At 39.3% G+C, this 20152-nt stretch overlaps 1 protein-coding gene across 3 annotated transcripts in view; it reads left to right on the top strand.

Moving 5' to 3' along the window:
• GPBP1L1 (GC-rich promoter binding protein 1 like 1) overlaps positions 1-20152 on the top strand; it is a 33702-nt gene that overhangs the window by 11111 nt on the left and 2439 nt on the right. For 2 of the 3 annotated variants that reach the window (XM_061451379.1, XM_061451380.1), the window contains 8 exons: positions 4667-5584; positions 6434-6548; positions 7391-7520; positions 7889-8172; positions 10893-10965; positions 11990-12183; positions 15945-16085; positions 19556-19714. In XM_061451379.1, coding sequence (XP_061307363.1) covers positions 6489-6548; positions 7391-7520; positions 7889-8172; positions 10893-10965; positions 11990-12183; positions 15945-16085; positions 19556-19714 — 1041 coding nt within the window. In that variant the 5' untranslated portion in view covers positions 4667-5584; positions 6434-6488. The remainder of the gene's footprint in view (positions 1-4666; positions 5585-6433; positions 6549-7390; positions 7521-7888; positions 8173-10892; positions 10966-11989; positions 12184-15944; positions 16086-19555; positions 19715-20152) is intronic. The other variant, XM_061451381.1, reaches the window with a different exon arrangement.

Here is a 20152-nt window from a genome sequence, read left to right on the forward strand (position 1 = left end):
AGCCAGAACTCTTTATGAATGGTATATGGAAGAATGGGGATTTTTTTCTTGGACTACATATGTTTCCTTACTGTGGTCTGTGTCTCTTCTTTAAATTGAATATGATTGTATGTTCCTTCCATTCTCATGTCAGTTTCTAATGTTTGTTTAGATGAATGCACAATGAAATCTGGCAATATAAAAGATTACCTGACAACTTTAACTTGTTTTGTGATAAGTATCACTTCTTGCATGTTGAATGGCATGGTGAGTGATATTTAGATATGAAACTTAAGCACTTGCTTAAGGGGAAAAAAGTACTTTTTGTAACAACAAAAAATTACAAAAAAGAGGTTGCTCTGAAATAACAGTTAAAACATTTTTAATGCAACATGGAAAACTTGATAATTGAAATTATTTTCTTTAAAGGTTAATTACTGTTAGCAAGTGGAACCCAAGTGCTAATACAGAGTTTTAACTTTTTACGTGCTTATATTACTCTCTAAAGACTTCTTAATTTTGATCAGTGAAAGAATGTTTTGAGGGTAGTGACAGACAACCTTTTTTTCTTCAACAAAGCTCATTAATGCAGATTTCATTGTTCTGAAAGGAGGTGTCTGAAAGGATGCCTTTATAGAGCATCTCATTTAGTGATACTATTATTATTTTCTCTTTTTCTGAATTGTATTTCCAGAAATAATTCAAACTTGAATCCATTTAAAAGGAGAGAGAAAATGAATTAAATTTGCATTGACAAGCATTTTCATTTGCCTTTTTTTCCTGGAATCGGGAGTGGCTACTGGAAATGATCTTTGTCCTTGCTGTTTTCCATAATGAAGCAGAGACCAGTTTGACTGAACTATAAATGCAACATGAGAAGAATTGGGAACTTTGCCTTCAGGGAATGCATGAGTGTATTTGCACACATGTGTTTATGTGTGTGACCAGAGAAAAGCAGGCACCCATCTGTATTTTGAGGAATCTCTTTGTTCTATTCATTATTGAGTAGTTGGCAAAGGCCATTTCGGTTCTGTGTAGTAATAACAAAACAAACAAGAAACTATGTTAAATATTAAGAAGCAAGGTTAAAAATTGCACAGTTTTGCCACTGTATAAATTGGTTATTCTCCCAAATCTTAAACACTTTATGCAGATTTGGTGGTGTTTTATCTAAAACGTACTGTAAAGACTCATAAGGATAGTTCAGAAAGCTTCCACAAAATAGTCTGATTTAGCCTGGAAGAGGGATGACTCAATGAGTACATATATCATGTATACAACCATGAGTATTGTAAAAACAAAATGACTTGAATGTTGTTGGGCACAAGAAAATATTTGATTAAATTGAGGCTGACATTTTTATAACCACAAATTGACTTTTACACAAAGCACAAGTAAACTGTGCCCTCTCATTTGGGATGCAAAAATGTATAAGTCATAGAATCATAGAATAGTTAGGGTTGGAAAGGACCTTAAGATCATCTAGCACCAACCCCTCTGCATGTGTCTAAATACAAAGGAATTGAACAGATTTATGTAGAAGCACTGACTGCTAATAAGCAGTCATACAGATCCTGGCTTAAGTCTAAGAAAGTATCCTGAGAGCCCCAATGCTGTTCACTTTTGTTCATGCTCTTTTTTTCCTAAGAACTTACTGTAGGTTGCTGTCGGAGGAGGTAATTGAGAGGCTTTGACTCTTGCCCATTATGATTTTGTGATACTACTGTTGTCAGGAGTATGGTAGGTTATGAAAGTGGTCTTAGGTAGGTTGAAGGTGTTGTGTTGGACAGGATTCAGGGTGTGTTTGTGAGGAGGCTGTAAAGTTGAGCATGTGGGCTAAGCCTGAATTCTGAAGTGCTTCAGTAGTAGTGTAATTTCAGTGTTTCACGTAACAGAAAAAATACTGCATTTTAATGTCACATACCTTGTTCTTTTTGTGATAGTGTGTGCACAGAAGGCTGAAGAGCAGGATATGTGCCTACCGAAATATGGAGACAGCTACAGGCTGTGTTGGCATATAGTGCATTGGCATATAGCATTCAGTACCTTGCTCATGCCAGGAAACACAGCTTTGAAAGGGCTCAAGACATAAGTCTGCTTTGAGTCTACTAGCTGAAGTGTGCCTTCTGTGCACTACCTGAGGGTAAGTGTGTGGATATTAATTTAGGTATCTTGCTTTAATTTACTGCAACCTCAGTGCAGAACCTCTCAGCCGCTGTGACACCCACAGATGAGATTGTTTCAGAATAAAGGTTACAGAAGTGTCAAAATACGTGCTTAGAAGGTTTGAGTTGATGCGGAGGTTGTTCCTTTAACAAGTATAAAGTTTTCTGATCACCAGTGCCTAATTCATGCTAACTGTTCAAGCATGATGTTTGCAAGACTTGGACATTAGTCCAAAATGTCATGTCTGGAAACCGCACTGGACCATTTACGTGTATGTTAGACACTGCTCCCTGATGAACTATCCTGGTCACTGATACTAGCAGTGATATCCAAATAGCAAGTTAGGAGACCTGAATCTTCTGCGATATCTTTTCTAAATTGATGGTTGGAGTTTCGCAAAGAGTTTCACCTGGGTTTTGATTGTGCTGAAATAGAAGATGATGTCTTGCACCATCACATGTTTTGCAAACCTTTTTCCAAAGATATTGGGAACCTTTTTGTGAAGTGGAACCTGAGTATTACATTTTTGTGATGGTTTTATTTGTGCATTGTACTCAGACCTAGTTCCTCCTTCAGAACAGTAATTCTCTGACATTCATTTATTTAGATACCCTTAAATCCAGAGAACAGTTCTGTGTGTGCTTGGCTCTGTTTAGGTCCATTTTTCGTATCACTGTGAATTGTTCTTATGGTTCATTAAATCGACTTCTTAAATTGTATGAATTCTGACAATAGTTTGACATGGCTTAATTGCTATACAGTTTGTTCTGAAAAGCATATTTATTCAGAAGGTAATGAATCTTGTTTAAATATGGTCAACTGCATTGACTTTTTCCCAGTTTCATCATCTACTTACTACTCAAACATTTGGTAGCAGCCTAAGAATGCCATATCTGAAGGAGTTCTGTGCCTGTGCTAAGTTCAGTGTGATGGGAAGACTGTTCTGTCTGCAGTAGATCACAGAATCATAGAATACCAGATTGGTAGGGGTCCTTAAGTACCATCTGGTCCAGCCTTTCCTGTCAAAAGCACAGTCTAGAAAAGATGGCCCAATACCCTGTCAAGCTGAATCTTAGGAGTATCCAGTGCTGGAGGGTCAACCACTTCCCTGGGAAGATCATTCCAAATGGCTGATGGTTCTCATTGTGAAAAATTTTCCTTTTGTGTCCAACTGGGATCTCCCTGGGAGTAACTTGAACCATTGCCCCTCATGTTTTCCATGTAACTCCTTGTAAAAAAAGTCTCCATCATCTTTGTAGCCATGTAGTGGTAAGGTCTCTCCTTAAGCCGCCTTTCCTCAGAGGCTGGATGTTCCAGTATGTCCCTATTCACACTGAAAAATTACCCTTTCATATAAAAACAGGCCTTGATAAATTAGTGCTTTTGTTGTTTGCAGTGTATGATGCTTACTAGCTTGTGGTATGGGATGCTAAGAAAGTTCCCAGGTCAGTATTGTGTGTGGATGGCCACGTTCACTCTGGTTTTGCCTCATCTTGGCTGGTAGTTTGTAGGGGTTGTAGGGTGACTTCTTGTTGCTCTGTATCTGGAAATGTTGTCATGGCTCACAGCTTGTGTGCAAAAATGCTTCCCTCCTTCTAAAATCCACTACACAATAACATCTAGTTTCAGAAAGAAAAAGAATATGTGAAAATTAGGGGTTTATTAAAGGGAGTGACCCAGAGGATGAAAAGGTGGTGATTCTTTTAGCGTTCTTTATGTGTATTTATATTGAGCCGCAATCAGAACAGTCTTAAAAAAAGAATGGCATTACCAAAACTGATCAAAGAATGGAAACATACCCAAGCAAAGAAAACAAACTCTGATAAATCAAATATAAAGGTATAATAAGGCACACCTAAAGGGATCCTGAGAAACCGCTGATGGCATCAAAGCAGTAATGTAACTTTTCTGGTGTTTCAGGAGTAAATCTGGTGTTTTCAGGAGTTTGCTTCTGGTTAGGTAAGATGGTTCAAGGAAAACCAGGCTGTAGCAGAAAAACTTTCTTTTTTTCTGTTGCTAGTATTTTCTGTGGAGGAGTTAATGGCAGACTGGATGTATTACTGTCAAGAGCCTCTTGGGAGGGGAGTCTGGCTGTATTGGAGCAGGTGAGGAATGATGTGGGCACACAGAGGAGACAAGGCACGTGGAATGGCCAAGCCTACCTGTGGCCTAGAGTATTACTAGTATTTTAGCAGCAGGTTTTTAAATTGCTACAAAGTGTGAAATTCCTTTCATCAGCCACATGCAGTTCCTCTGCTCTTCCCTTTACTCTGATTCAGCTTGTCTGTATTACCCTTTTTTATAAACCAACTCTGGGAAGTGATCATGTAAAAGCAAAAATGCCCTTTTCAGGGACCCTTTTTAAAAAAAAAATTAGGTTATTTCAGGTTTTGAGCAAGGATCAAACAGCTTTGCGCACTTGCACTGTAGTTGCTGAATTTCTCCTTCTGTTTTTCTCTCCAGTCATACTTTGTCATATTTATGGTGCTTATATTGATGGGAGTTTGTTTGTTTTTTATAGTGACTACAGTTCCTGTCTCACCTCTTTGATGGAAGAGGACTATAACCCAGAAGTGAACTCTCCACTGTAGAACAAGAAGCCCTTGTGGAATAATTGTGTCCCTTTAAAAGCAGCAGCCAGTCTACAAGAAATAGAGTAGAAGAAATTATTTTTGGACCTGGCATTTTTTTCGTTCATGTGACCTATGTTTCAGCATGTAAATGGTGAACAACGAGGAAAACATTTGTGCCTGCTTTTGAGCTTTATATCAAGTAGTGCTTAGCTCTGTGGAGCGTTAGCCAACTTACCTGAAGACCAGAGTATATCCTAACTTTCTTTTTTTAAAAATAGTATACCTTTTTTTAGCAGATGTATGTGATAAAAATGAAGTTTATATTTTAAGAGCATTTGGGCAGATGCTTCTTGTTTAGATCTCAGCATTTGGGGCAGAAGTTTTTACGCAACATCGTCACTTTTCCAGAGAGTTCAGGCTAATCTGCTGCAGATCATGAATTATCCAGCAGACTTGGGTGTATCTGTTCAGTATTAACCATGGTGTTGCTCTGAATACTGTCATGCACACTTGACAAACCTTTTTGTAATGTAAAGCCTGACTTCTGCATTACCACGACCAGAGGAAATTTAATGAGGTGAACGTGGTCGTGGCTCTTTTTTTTCAATATAAATTACCTTCTAGGGTATCTTTTTTTTTTCCTTTTTTTTTTTTTTTCTTTTTATAGTGAGAGAGCAAAGAGAAGTTAAAATGAGCAGTTGAGGGAGTGAAGGGCACAGTTGGCACGAAGTGCGGCCTCTCGTGCTCTGCTTCGAGACGCACTATTGCCTCAAGGCTGGCCTTAGAGCATACTGGGGAGGGAAGGAGCCCACAGGTCAGTAAAGCACAGAAACTGAGGACATTGGACTGCAGAGGCCAAACTCAGGGTAAGTGACCATGTGTACTTACTGCTTTGGTTATGTAGTGTTGACTTGTTCATAGGTAAATTAAAGTTGAAAAAGAAACAAAATGGTAATCTGGAGAAGCTTCCATAGACAGAATTCAGTTATACAGAGCAATAATGGAATTTTCATTATTTTGAGCAGTGGAAATTGCTATGACACGTTGGAAAGAGCAGTCCAGTTTCAGATTGCTCACTGAGATGCCTCAGCTGCTCTTCAGTTGAACTTCCATTAAGGTCCTTCAAACACCTTGTTTTCCTAACCATTTGGATTCTTAGCTATAATAGCAGCTTCAGCATGGGATATTCCCTGTGCATGACAGTTAGGGGATCTGGATATGACTTTAATTTGGAGGTGCAGGAGCTGGCATATGGTTGTCTATCAGGTCTCTGATCTGCTCTCAGCATCCAGCATCGCTGGTTTGGTCTTATTTGATTTACAGCACCTGGAATAAGACATGCAGTGATTAACCCCTTGTAGACTGAGACATTGAGCAGTGCATTAGAGCCCCATGTTCTGTCATGTCTTGATTTTACACGTTTGTGCATTGTATGGCTTTCATGTGCTAGTTGATCTACTTCCTTCCCACCTTCACACCCGTCCTATCACGAATGTTATGGGTGTGCTCATTGTAAACAGGAAATAACTGGGAATGTTTAAGTTCTTACCTGTTTTGATCAGAGGAACAAAGTCAGCAGGGAAAAAAGCACTGAAGTGTAATACGAAAATACAGCACTTTGCCCCTCCTATTCACGTAGGCCAAGCTTTGGGAAATAAATGGTATTAGTATTTCAGTTTGGAAAAGATGACGGAGAATGTTCTTTTCATTTACAGATCCTGGCCATGAGGTTTGATGCCTCATTTTATTGAAGGGAGACACTGGACCTAAATGGCGCAGCATGACTTTGTTCCTGCCTGGCTTAACTTCTCAACACCACAGTCAACCAAGGTATCATTAATCCAGATTACCTCCTTTTACAGCTATGACAATAATAACAGTTTAAAAATTGCTCCAGAGTTTTGTTGAAATTAGAATGTTTAACTTCTTTTGTGTTTATAAAGAAGGCTTTTGGAAACTAACACGGGCATAATGTTGGTTGTCTTCATTTCAAAAAATGTATCTTATTTCGGAGGAGGAACAATCTTTGTGTTCAGACGTGGAAGTAGTTCATGTCTTTGTGTTGAGAATTGAGTGGGATCCCACATAGAAAATCATTAAAGAAATGGTTCTTAATCTTTGTGAAGTCAAGACTCGAGCTGCCACTTACTTAGAATTCAGCATATAATTTGGGTTTGATTTATGAAGATAATCTGACACTTGCTGAGTACTGTATTGATGATGAGCCCTGGGGCTCTAGCTGCAAACTCAAAAATACTCGTTAGTTTTTTGCAACTTTAAAATGAGGGCAATTTGCCAGACACCTTTCTGAGACTGATTCCAGAGACGCCTTAGGCTGACCCACGACTTCAACAGTTTGTGTTACTTGTGCATTTCAGAGAAGACAAACATTTTAATATCAGAACAGATCATGATCAGCAATGTTGATGAATAAGAAAGAGTATGGCTTTCACCTTCATGCTTAAATATGAGAACACACAAGTAATGTAAGGATCATTTTGATCCATTTAAAACAAACCTTTAGCTTGAAAGTTAGTACATGAAAATTAGTATAGGAATATGAGGGTTTGGTTTTAATTGTTTTTCAATTAATAGAAATGTTGCTGTTGGACCAACAGGCTCCTGGAATGCCCTAATGAATGCTTTATTAAACCACTTTTTACTTTCTGCAGTCCCCTGCAGCCACCTTTGAGAAACATGGAGAGCATCTTCCACGGGGAGAGGGCCGCTTTGGCGTGAGCCGTAGGAGACACAACTCTTCGGATGGATTTTTCAATAATGGGCCCCTCCGAGCTGCAGGAGGTGAGTGAGAAGGCTCAGAATGCAGCCTGAGAGCAGGCATTTCGAAATGTTCTACAGAATGAAGAATTGTGCAGAATATAACCAACGTTTTTACCAAACTCTACATTTTCAAAATGTCACATGAGAAATTTGTGTTGTTCTCTTCTCCCATGCCATGTGCTCAGGCCTGAAGGGTTTTTTGTGATAGCTGTATGTGCATTGTGTAGCTTGGTTTGTTTGCTGATAAAATCACACAATAGCTTAATAAGTTTGGCATAATAGGTCCTTAGTGAACACTGAATTCACAACAAGAACTGCAGCCTGATATCTCCGGTATTCTCCATGCTGTGTTGACTTTTTTAATTGCATGCTTTTCTTCTTTTGTTTAGACTGCTGGCATCAGCCGTCCCTTCTCCGCCATGATTCTGTAGATTCTGGTGTTTCTAAAGGAGCTCATGTTGGGCTTTCTGGCAGTCAGCCTGGCTGGCATGGTCCTTCTCGGGGCCATGATGGTGTGAACCAGCGTGGTGGAGGAGGAACTGGAGTTCATCGCCACTGGAATGGCAACTTCCATTCTCGGAAAAGTTCCGCCTTTCAAGAAAAGCTGCCTGTTGAATCCAGGGAAGAGAAGAAGGAAGATAAAGAGCAGTTGCAATTTGAGGAAGAAGACTTTGTAAGTTGTAGCTTCACACTAGAAGTAGCACCTGTGAGAAGTGGCTTTTCATTTCTCATTTATTAGCATTGATAGGCGGCAGGGATCTGGAGTTGCGTTCCATTCCATGTTTGAGATCACAACAGATTATTCCAGTGGTAATTGGCACCCAGAGTCCTCAGGACTTGATGTCCTGTTGGATTATAGGGTTTGTCACATACGTTTTAACCGTATGGTTATTGTGAACTGAAGACTGTATTGTAACACACAAGCCAGATTGTCAGCAAAACCCGTAAGGTGATACCTGAGTCTGCCCAGGAAGAGCAGTTGTATTGACTTCATGGCTCTGCTTACAAAGCCTTTTTTTTTTTTTTCTCCTAAGTACATCTATTCAGCTTATTTTCAGTCTGCATGTTGTTCCTGTCTCCTGCACTGTGGTCCATGTTGGTGTTTGTGATAACCTTTCCAAGCTTATTCATGACATGCTCAGGCCTTTGCAACCATCTGTCTTGAGTCTTCTGGAATAGTATTTTGTGATCAGAGATGGTTTTCTATCTCAATTTGTGGATTCAGATTTCTCAAGACATTTCTTCCATCAGTATCTCCAATTCATGTTCCTATCCAGCATTCTGATTCACGTGGTATTATCAGTATGATAGGCTCTTACATCTTGGCTCTATTTTACCGGAATGTCTTCAGTTTTCCAAACTTTACCAATAGTACTTGGACTCACGGTTTTCATCCTTACCATGTGCATTCTTTAATGTTATTGCTTTGAGACATACACACCTTTTGTGCTTTCTCTTTCCAATTAAATGCATTCCCCTGTCCCTGAAGACCACCCGTTTTGCTTTTTGCATCTTGTTTCTTGCTATCTCTAGTCTCGTAATAACATCAGTATCATCTGTAAGGTTCTGGTAACTCAGTCCCTTTATCTAATGCAGTTCTTCTGACTTTATCTCCAGTGCTAAAGCCACTGCTGCATCCAGTAATGAGAGTTTTTGGTGAGAGTGTGCACCAAGAACATAGTTGTATCACCATGTTGAGCTTTTTGCTCTCCTGTTCAGCATTTATCTCTGGAAAGCTGTTTGCAGCTGAAATTGTCATGGCAGTTTGATGGCACTACTTCTATCAGGAAGTTAGGAGTTGGAATGAAATATATGAATGCCTGTAGCTGCTTCAGGCCAAAATCTAGAGTCTTAAATTGTAAAACTTAAATTGCCACAGGAGCCAGTTTGATTTAAGGTGCTGGGTTTTGTCACTGAGGTGTCTGGGGGGTGATTGCATGCTCTTGTTCAGCTGCTTCTGCTGGGAGTGGTAGCGTGCATGATGGGGCGGTTAACACCTGGAGAGCAGTGATAAAGCTTGTGTGTGGATTTCAGTTAATCTGATTTCTCAAGAATTTCTATAAGCCACCTCTTTAATCTGTCAAAAGCTTGATGAAATATAAAGTTACTGTAATGACTGGAGCTGTGCACTGTCATAGTCTATCTTGGTCTTGATCTTTCTTCCACATCCTTCTTCATTCTCTTCTTCAGTGCCTTGACAAGTGCCTTTCCCCATGTGCAGGGCTGTTGCTTCTGTAGTTACCTCCCCCATTTTTTTTCTAGATGACCACGTACTGTTTAGTAGCAAGCATTGCTAAAGAGCTCATGTATTGTCTTTGCATAGGTGGTGAAACTAATGTATACTGTGCCTAAGTATGTGGCTGTTAGGCCTGTGTGGCTGATGACTTTTCCTGGAAGGCCTGCAAAATAGTTTGTTAGTCCTAAGTTCTCCTGTGGTATGAGCACGCCTGCTATAAAACTGACCTGTAACTAAAAAATGAAGCACTGAAACAGAGGAATTTCCAAGGTCTGAAGCAGGAATTTATGCTATGGTGTCACATTTTTTCCAAACTCTTATAAACAGGAATGCCTACTATTTCAGAAGCTCATTATTAAAGACTTACACTGTTGCCACAGTAACTAACATATGAAGAATTCATTAAAAAGAGGAAAAGGATGGCTTTATTTTGAACTGAAGTTATTTGGGATGGGGTAAGAGGAGTAGCTAATCAGGAAAGCTTGACAATGAATGTTGAGATTTTCTGTACTCTGCTTTGAGCTTGGACATGTCCTTAGTTGTTCTACTAAGCTGAATTCTGATACTGAATTAAAGGTAAGTCTGCAGAGATCACCGAGTATGCATGCGATATTGTCCTGACAAGCGGACCCTGAAGCTTAACGTTAATTTACATGTAGTTTTTTGGTCAGTAATTGTATATGTATTCATTATTCCTTTACATTAGGAGTCTAGTGTTGCTTCTGGGTGGTGGTGTGTTGTGGGGAGTTTTTTATTTGCTTAATAATTGTAATTATTATATAAAAATATTTGGGAAATTAGACTAGAATCTTCAAATACTGATGATGTGGAGTCTGTTTTATAACTCGAGCTGCTGATTAAATTCTTAAATCTTTCATGTGTTTATTGATTGGTGGAATCTACTCAATTGTATAGGAGGAGACTAAAGGGCTTATCTTGAACCCACTGATAGTTCTGTTGAAAATACAGCAGAAGCCAAGGAGAATACAAACTTGATTTTCGGATGTCTTGTGACAAAGCACTCTCTTCTAATTCGGATGCTGTTCGGAGAAATTCACCTGTACTCTGGGTTCCTAGAAGCATAATATTGTATTAATGATGAATTATTTTGTTATGTGCAATATAACGATACACTCATTTGCATTGTCTTTCTACAGCCATCTTTGAATCCAGAAGCTGGAAGACAAAACAACCAGAACAAACCTTTAGGGACACCTTCTGGAGTATGGGGTAGGTAAAGGTATTTACATAGCTGTACAGAATTTTCTGCTGAAGCAGAAAGGTGTTACCAATGATTTACATGGTATTTTTTTCACTCCAAACTATTTTAAAGACTTGAGTGAAACTTTGTTGTTTTCTTCCCACAATCCACTAATCTCTTGGCTTTTTTGTCTACTTGAAACTGTGCTTGTCATTGAAAACTACTGGTGGCAGTAAAGTCACTGTTCTGCCTTTGCTTCCTGGCTTACTCCAAGTTTATAATTTCAAGACCTCACTTGAAGGGCAGAGTAGATTTGACTGAACTAGACCTCAGTTCCTGACTTGTGATCTTTGTATTTGAAATAGAACAAAATTGTCCTACTTCTGTGGTTTGGATTTACTTGATTTTTTTTTATTTTTTTTTTTTTTTAAACTCAGAACAGGCTTGCTTTTTATTTTTGGTAGGCAAATATATGAAAAATAAAAATAAACAGGGTACGAGTTATGGCAATTAAATTCAGGTTTGTTAATACCTAGTTAGAATGTAGCTGCATCAGTTGGGTTAGATACAGTAAATAGTACAAATAAATCAAAACCACTTCTTGCTGCAGTACTGGATTGTATTCAATAGTTATTGTTCAGCTGCAAAAATAATAACAATCAGCATTTATGTGGCTTTTACCTGTTTTTGAAAGCACTGTGTCTTTTGAGGTATAACTTATGCAGTGTATTTTTGCTGTGTTAATGGTTTTTCAAAAAGATGCTAGTATCTGCTCTGATTCCTGTAGTATGGTGGAAGGCTGTTAGCTGATATCACTTAGTTTTTTTCCCTTCAGCATCAAGGGAGCTGTTGTGGTTAAATGAAAAAGATTGGACTTTGACATCTTTTTCCAGTATCTTTGCTCAAAGCTGAAACAAAAGAACATTTAATAGCAGTCTCAGAATCAGACATGTAGAACCTAAGATTGAGAGGGCAGAAACCAGAACAGTGTTCTGAAGCTGTTACGAAACTGAACATCTGTATTTCAGAATCTTTCTCGTTCTGTTCTTACAGAAAACCCCCCTAGTGCCAAGCAACCTACCAAGATGCTGGTCATCAAAAAGGTTTCAAAAGAGGATCCTGCCGCTGCCTTCTCAGCTGCATTTACATCACCTGTTTCTCACCTGGCAAATGGCAACAAAGCCACCACCATTGTCCCAAGTGTCTACAAAAATCTGGTTCCTAAACCTGCAGCTCCTCCTTCCAAGGTACAGGGGTTTCCAGCAAAGTTAGTGAACTGCAGACCAAGGGAGAACTCTGTCCCTTGGCAAGTGAATCAGTCCCCTAACAATAGCAGGAGCTGGGATCCAGTAGTTTCTGGGGTAGGGGCTTTCAAAGCAGAGGTCTGTTTACTACTAGAATTGTTGTTCCCTGTTAAAATGCCATTTGGTCTTGTCCATACAGAGAATTAACTTCTGATTATAAAAATGTTTGAATGTCTCATGTATTAGACAAATCCTTACCTAAATTAGACAAAACAAGCAATGCTGGAGAAGTGGAATGTGTGCTAAGATGTGCTTGAATTGTTCACATGACTACCTTGAAAAAAATCTTTATTTGGGTTACAGCACTTTGATGTGTTTAAAACACAATTGAGGCAAAGATCAGATTAGATTGTAACATCCTGCAATTTAGCTCTAGTTTAGTTGAGCCTCAAAGACAACCTGGAAAAGTAATGGGATTTGTGCTACAATTCTTTTACTGAAAGAAATACAGGAGTGTTGGGAAAAAAAAAAACCAAGTATTTTCTTTTGTTTCTTAGTTCTATGCTTTATCTTGCCCTTTATTCCAGAGTACCTACATGTGTAGATGCCTTAGAAACTTTGTAGGATTGATAGGAAAAGTATTTAAGAAGCTAAAGGAAATTACTGGTTTGGTGGATCTTAAAAATGTGTCAAAATACTTCGAGTTCTGAAATTTAATTTATTAATTACTAATGCTGGCTGCAGCATTCCAGCAAAATCTTCCCTGTGATTAGATTAGTCTTACACTCTTCAAAGGCAAAATAGGAAAGATTAACAACTTTTTTTGTGAGAAAGCAAGTTTTAGAGCTTCTTTCCTGTTGATAAGTTTTTCTTAATTCAGGCTAAATTCTGCCAGCTACAGGAAAAATCCTAATGGATAAAATGATTATCAGCTAATCTTGTGTAAACCCTTATTCTGACAAATGATCTCTTCCTCAGTGAGATGGGGTAAACTGACCCCATTTAACAGGCTATTAATAAAAGAGTTTTTCACTTTGCATAGTTTTCAGTCCATAATGTACTTGTTTGGAAGAGTTAAACAAGATGCAGCTTGTGATGGATAGGGAGTCTCCTGTGGCTTTTATTTTTGCTTGTACAGCTTGTTTGATATATGTGTGTATATAGTCTTACCTGGCTTTAGTCTGGATGTTTTGAATGGTCTTTGAAACAAAAAGCCAAAAATACAGTTTCTTTGCAGGCTGTTTGATTGTCTCTTTGATTGTTTCAAAGTAAACAGAATTTTAGTGAACAGGAATGCCAACAGCTTTTCTCGCTTAGCTGCTCTTGAGGGCAAAGATAACTTGTGAGGTCTTAAAGTTAGTGCTGTACCAGGTGTAGGGATTGAAAGGTTGAAATGTGGTTGTGAAAGCTATGTACATGTCTTGTTACTGTTACTGTTATTGAAGGTTTTCCTAACTGCATTCTGAAATTAGACTTGGAAGTTTTGCTTCTTCTGATTAAACAAAAAATACATTAATCAGTACTCGCAGTTGGAATAAACCCTTTAATTTGTATAGAGAATTAGGTAAATATGCTCTGTTCTTCTGAGGCAGCCTTGTGGGTGGTATGGAAGTTCACCTTAAATCAAAAATAATAGTAGGGCTTCTTTTTATTAGCTTGTTTTACATGTTAGGTAGCTCTCATTTGCATTCTAGATTGTGAATCTATATTTAAATCAGAGATTGTGGCAATATGCAGTGGTAGCTGCCTAAGTTCCTTTTAATTAAGTATTTACTGTACTGAACCAGTTGGTAAGCCCAGATTCATACCTGAAGTATTACAGTATTGATAATATATGAAATGTTATTTGGCTAGTGGAGGAGGTTATAGGCCAAGAGATCAGTCATTTTAAGTAAGCATGTTGTAAGGATGTACTTACTACGTGTGTATGCATGACATGGTGCTGTGATTGTTGGCCAGTATACTGCTCCTCAGTGGTGGAGATTGCAGCAGGGAAGAATTGTTTGCTGACGTAATCAGTAGCAGTTCTGTTAATGAATGGAGATCGTGTAGCAAAGCTTAATAAAGGGATACCAGCATAGCCTTAGCAAGAAAACCTGTGTGCACGATGCCTTTTTTAAAAGGTACAGACATAAAGCAGCTATGGTAGGATGCATTATGCTAGAGACTTCTAGAAAGTTGTGCAGGAGTTGCAGTGCATTAAGTAGCAGAGAGCTCAAAATGTCCTTTTGACAAAGACAGTGATACTGGAAAGCTGTCACAGGCAAACTGAGTGAGAAATGTTTTTTTGTTAAGTTATACTAAGTAGTGTTGAAAGGAAGAGAACTGGTGTCAGTGAAACAGGTGCATTCCTTCTGGGCTAATTGTGATGGCTCACAGTCAAGAAATCCATGAGGGTCATAATCTGCAAACGATTTCTTTTGATACTCATCTCTAGTTGTGCTTGAATCTAGTGGCCTCCCTAAGGAAGCAGTAAGGGTCTGTCTTTGAATTTGTCTGAAGTGCCCCTTTGTGGAAGCTGGGAGAACAACAATCGGCAACAAAGAGCTGGGCAGCCAAACAGTACAGCCATCAGATTTGTGGAGAGAAACTTCTTTGTCACAGTAATTTTAGTACCAGCCAATATTGCACAGATCAGGATATTTTCTAGGTTTGAAGGGAATGTTTGGAATGTGTGCTGTGAATGCCGAATAATCTATTCAGTAATGTGGACTGCTCTTGTTTTTAAGTTGGAGTGGAAGAGTAATGCTGATGGCCTCCCCTACTGATTTGTTTATTCAAAAATGAATAAAATAACCCGGTGGAGAGTGAGAACATACTGCAATAATGGCTTCTGCTCTCATTGCTTGCAGAATGTTTTTTCAGTCTCAGATTTAACTGGATCCCACTTGTGCATGAGTTATTGAAGCTGGCTTAAAAAGTCTGATGGGTCACAAGAGCCAGTATGTTTTAATGCTCTGACAGGTGTATTTCTGTGCTATTTGATAACAAGTTTCTTGTTAGGATCCTCTTTGTAAAAGACTTAGCAGTTCACAGTGTTTGTCCTTGGTTGATAAGAGAGGCTCAAGGATAACATTCCAAACAACAAAACCTTATCTTTGTTTTTCAAAGTCTTTGTTTTTCAGCCAAATTGCTAGTGTGTTTGAAGGGGTACTGCAGAGTATGCAGAGCAAAACAGCAAGTGCTCATGCACTTTAATGAACCAGCAGCTTTTCCTCCTTTTTTTATTACTTTTTTCCTTGTAGTTGCTAAATCAGTGCAATGATGGACACTTTCAGAGCCCTAGGAAATAAATAATGTGCATTCTCAGCCTGGACAGAAATACTCCTTGATAATGCTGCTTCCTCGCACAGGGGAAGGTCCTGTCAAGTGTTGCAAACCCTTTCTTTGTGGCATACAGTGCTTCCATATGAAATGTGAATTTAATTGGCATTCTTACTGCCCATCTGTGGGTAGCTGTAAGATTACATTGCTTTACTTGGTGGTGCTTCCACTTAATGAAGAGCAGTGCTGCATTTTCTGAGGTCTAATGGTGTTTTACTGGAGGGTGGTGCCCGTGAAGCAGAACTATGTGTGATTTGGGGGAAACAAGAAGACAGAGGAACAAATAATTGCTGTCAAGGTAAATTTGATGAGACTGTTCTTGTAGAGGGGAAAGAAATATCCACTTAACGGACAATGTTGATTTGTTTTATTTCTTGCAAGCAACCCCTTTTTGTGCCTTACCCTTTACTGACCAGTATCTTGTGTTCTCTTCAATATAGCCAAGTCCATGGAAAGCCAACAGAAGTGAACACAAACCAGGCTCGCTTTCCTCCAGCCGTGACTCTGCCTTTACCAGTCCAGTGTCTGTAACCAAACCAGCGGTACTGGCGAGTGGCTCAGTCCTCACCTCTCCCAAAGAGGTAAGGGGTTGGGTTTGGGAATAGGGTGGGAACTCTTGTCACTGTCACCTACTGTAGCTGAAACATAAGGTCCTTTCTGTATATGGTACCTACCTTTGCACCCATGAAGAATGAGTCGCTTGTACATTCTTAGCATGTTCTGCCACATCTGATACACTAAAAGAAATAAAAATGTGGTTTACTTGAATATAAAGCCATTGGTGTTTGAATGTATTAGAATTTTCCTCAAATATGAAAAAACACACTAATGCTTTAAATAGTGTTGCATAACTAGACATGCACAGACTTGGTGTTACTGGAGTGCAGATACCAAGAACTGATGTAAATAGATAAGTAAACTGATTCCATGTGGTTCTTCAGTATGAGGAAAGAAGGGGAAGGAGAACAATCTGCCTCATATTCTTTCTCTAGGAGCACAACAGGACAAGCAGTGACCTCTGAGGAGGTTGGAGGAGTTTAACATGTGTGTATGTGTCTTCAGCTACAGTGTCTGGTTTTAATTTTGGTGTTGGAAGGAAGTAATGTGCTGAGGTGGAAACTGACTCCCTCTGGTTTTGGTCTGAAGTACAGAGAGAGCCTTGGTGTATAACTCTAGTAATGTTTCAGCAGTAATGATGATATAACATGTTTTGGCCAGCATTCCTATGCCTTGCTCCGTAGCTTGTATAGAAAATGCTGGTTTGGACCTTGGAAGTCCACGACGCTAAATAGAAAAGTGGCACTGAATAACTTCTCTGCTTCTCAAAATTTTTGTGAGCATATGTAAAAGGAACACAAACAAAACCCAAGACTGTGATAGACGACATTCATTCAAGTGTAACAGCGGGTTGGGGTTTTCTTCTAGTTGTGCATTTGTCTTGTTCCTTTGCAGATCTTACTTCCAAAATACAGCCTTGTCATCTTCATGATTCTCTGCTTTGCAGGCTTTACAGTAGCATGTACTTTCCTGCTTTAGCCACTGCTGAGTGTAAAAGCAGTCATTAAAAAGCAATAGTTAACAAGCATAGGCCTGTCACTGACAAATAGATCTTACACTCCATTCCTTTCCCTTGCTTTTGTCTGTCCTTAGACTGAGTCCTTTGTGCTACTGACAGCTTGCCTTTTTGTGTAATGCACAGCACAGTATGGACACCTTTGCAGGATAAATATGTGAAGTTCAATAGGCAGATACTGAGAAGGGCATTCACTTCACATCATACAGCATATCTGTATCATATGTCAGTAACGCAAGTCGTCCCTTCCCCCCTTCAAGGTCTTGTGTGAACCTTTAGTCAGCAAAGATGCCAGATACTCGTCTGACAACCAGAGTAGGCAGCTGGGATTTCCCCAGAACAAGCAGTGCTGCCTTGAATGCTTCTTGTATTACCAGTGTCAATCAATTGAACAAAAGGGCTTAAAAATTCCTCCCCACTAAAACTGAACATTTTTTTTCTTTGAATCTGTTGGAGACTTGCAGTATAAAAACACAGGAGCATGGCCAGCAAATACTACTGTAATCCTAGTTCCACAGGCCTGATGCAAGTAATCTCTGCCTTTTTATTTCTGAAACGGGGATAATGACCCTCCTGCAGAAGTGTTGCAAATAGCACTTCTATTCATAAGAGACCGCAGTGTGTTGAAAACTGAAAGGGTGCCAGTGAGCACTGACACTGTGTCCCCACAAACCAGTCTAAAATAACCAGGTTAAGATACAGTCTGAAGTCTTAAAGTGGTTCAGGGTGACTTTTCTGTAGGAGTAGCCATCCCTGTTACATAGATTGACATCTGAACAATCTGAGATGATGCAGTGCTCTCAATAAAATGAAAACAGCTGCCTTGATAAGTTAAAGGGTTAAACTTACCTTTAGAAAAGATGCCAAAAATGCCTACTTGTACCCCTTTAATACTAAAAGAGAATGGTATGTAAAAACATTTCTTCTGGAAGTTCTGCATAAAACCAGAATTGAGGTGAAATTAAATTCCCTTTCAGGAATCTGTGTTTCTAAACTTTCAGCTGTTTCCCACTAATGGGTAGAAATTAAGTTTTAGTACCTCAGCAGTTTATGAAACATTAAAACAGCCATTAGCAAAGAGCTAACCAGAAAACATCAAAGTTTTAGCCTCATTTATTGTTACCTTCCATCTCTGAAGTTAAGGTAGTTGCTGTGTTAAGAGCATGATTTCAGTACTATGCTGGCTTTTTTATCCTGATATTCACAGTCACTTGTTACATCTGTTACGATTGCTGCTGTGTTCTTTACTGTGTTGAATTAGGCAAAATCTGCAAAGGCTACCTGAGAAATACTTACCATAAGGCATTCCTTTCAGCACGCACTTCCCTGAAAGGCGTTATTCCACACGTTTTATGTGCAACAGGCATGACAAATTCAAGCAACAGTTGCTGCCTTGGTTTTGTTTCGCTAAATATTTTAGTTCCTGTCATCTTTGCTCAAAGCGCTATGAGTCTGTTAAGAAAGTACTTTACAAAGGAGATTCATTTTGAAGAGCCTGAATTTGCAACCTTCCCATCCTAGCTTTAAAAAAACCCAAATGGGTAAGAGAGAAATGCTACAAACTTTAGGAAATGTTACTCTGGTTTAATATTGAGGAAAAAAATCCAAGTAAGTGAAGGAAAAGAATAGTTTTGCATGCAAGAGGGTGGTGTCAGGTATCCTTATTAATGAATAAATTCCTTTTCTTAGAGAAACCAGACATGAAATCCACATGAGCAGAAGGTTAAGAAATCAAGAACTTTCACATAGTGTGCTTTTAGATTTCTTTTGTGTGTACAGTGGAAATGATGGAACAGATTAAATTGAAAGTTCATCTTCTTTAGCAGTGTTTTTGTTGCAGTATCATGGCTGGGCTACTGGTAATGCACAAACTGTTGTGCCTTACCCCTGGTTCACAGCTTCAGAATCATTAAGAAAGCTTAAACACTGTGGAAGAGCATGGGAGGTTACCTTGGATTTGTGAATTGAGCTGAGCAGAGTCCCCACAGGCTTCAGGGTTGTCTGTGTCTGGCTCCACACTGAACCATCTGGGCTGCGAGTGTACACAGCAAGGAATCGGCAGCACACTCTCCAGGGGAGGATACTGAGGCTGTGGCTACCTATTTCACATCACTTGTGGTTAGTTAAGGGTGTGACCACTCCCTGAAAGGAGATTATAACCCCATAGCGTGATTTCAGGATAGAGTCTGTCAGGATGTCTTAAGATGCAAATTTTAACTGAGCCTAATCTTAATTTTTGGAGAGTAAGAGTCCTGCATGAAGTTCTTTGCCTTCATGTTGTTGTAGGCTCTGGCACTGCTTTAGAGTTGCATTGGCAAGAAACAAAATAAACCTATTCATGGCCATGTGAATTGGCTCCTAGGAGAAGAAAAAGTTAAGGGTTGATACTGATAAGTGGGGAGAACAGTGTACTGAAGAGGGCTCCATCTTTGCAGAAATACAGATTGAAGGTCTCTGTTTTCTACCTTCCTTGTCTAGAGTCCTTCCAGCACCACCCCTCCCATCGAGATCTGCTCTTCACGCCTGACAAAGCTGATGCGCCGTACCACTGATAAGAAGAGCGAGTTCCTGAAGGCACTGAAAGATGATAGAAATGGGGAGATAACCGAGAACAGAGAATGTGACAAGCTGGATGATGTAAGATCTCTGTCCTTACTGTATATGTGATCATTATGTATTTAAGGAGTTGGGTACTGGAGGAAAAAAAAAAACAGCTGTGTATGTAATTCAGGCCCTGGAGGAAGAAAGGAATGACTTCCAGTGGTCCAGCATACATGCCAGCAGCAGTAGTACACAGCACTGCCATGAAGGGAGATCTTAACTTGATGAAATACAAATGCGTAAGTAGTGAGATGGAAAGGCAGGTCTCAGATGGTGAAGGTAGTCTAGATTTTTGCAAGGGTTTTCTAAGGAGTGAAACAATACCATATTTTAATACTGGAATTAGCTTTCGAGGTTCCTGAAGCCACTGATGATGGTTTTGTAATGCCAGCACTTACTCCTTTCACACAGAAGTGCAGTCTACCAAACATCATTCATACTGTGTTGTCACAGTCAGGCAGAAGTTGCATTAAA

The sequence above is a fragment of the Pezoporus flaviventris genome, unplaced genomic scaffold, assembly GCF_033815535.1.
Source record: "Pezoporus flaviventris isolate CSIRO_AGI_PZ_B2104156 unplaced genomic scaffold, CSIRO_AGI_Pfla_v1 ptg000013l, whole genome shotgun sequence".
In the NCBI taxonomy this organism is placed as follows: Eukaryota; Metazoa; Chordata; class Aves; order Psittaciformes; family Psittacidae; genus Pezoporus; species Pezoporus flaviventris.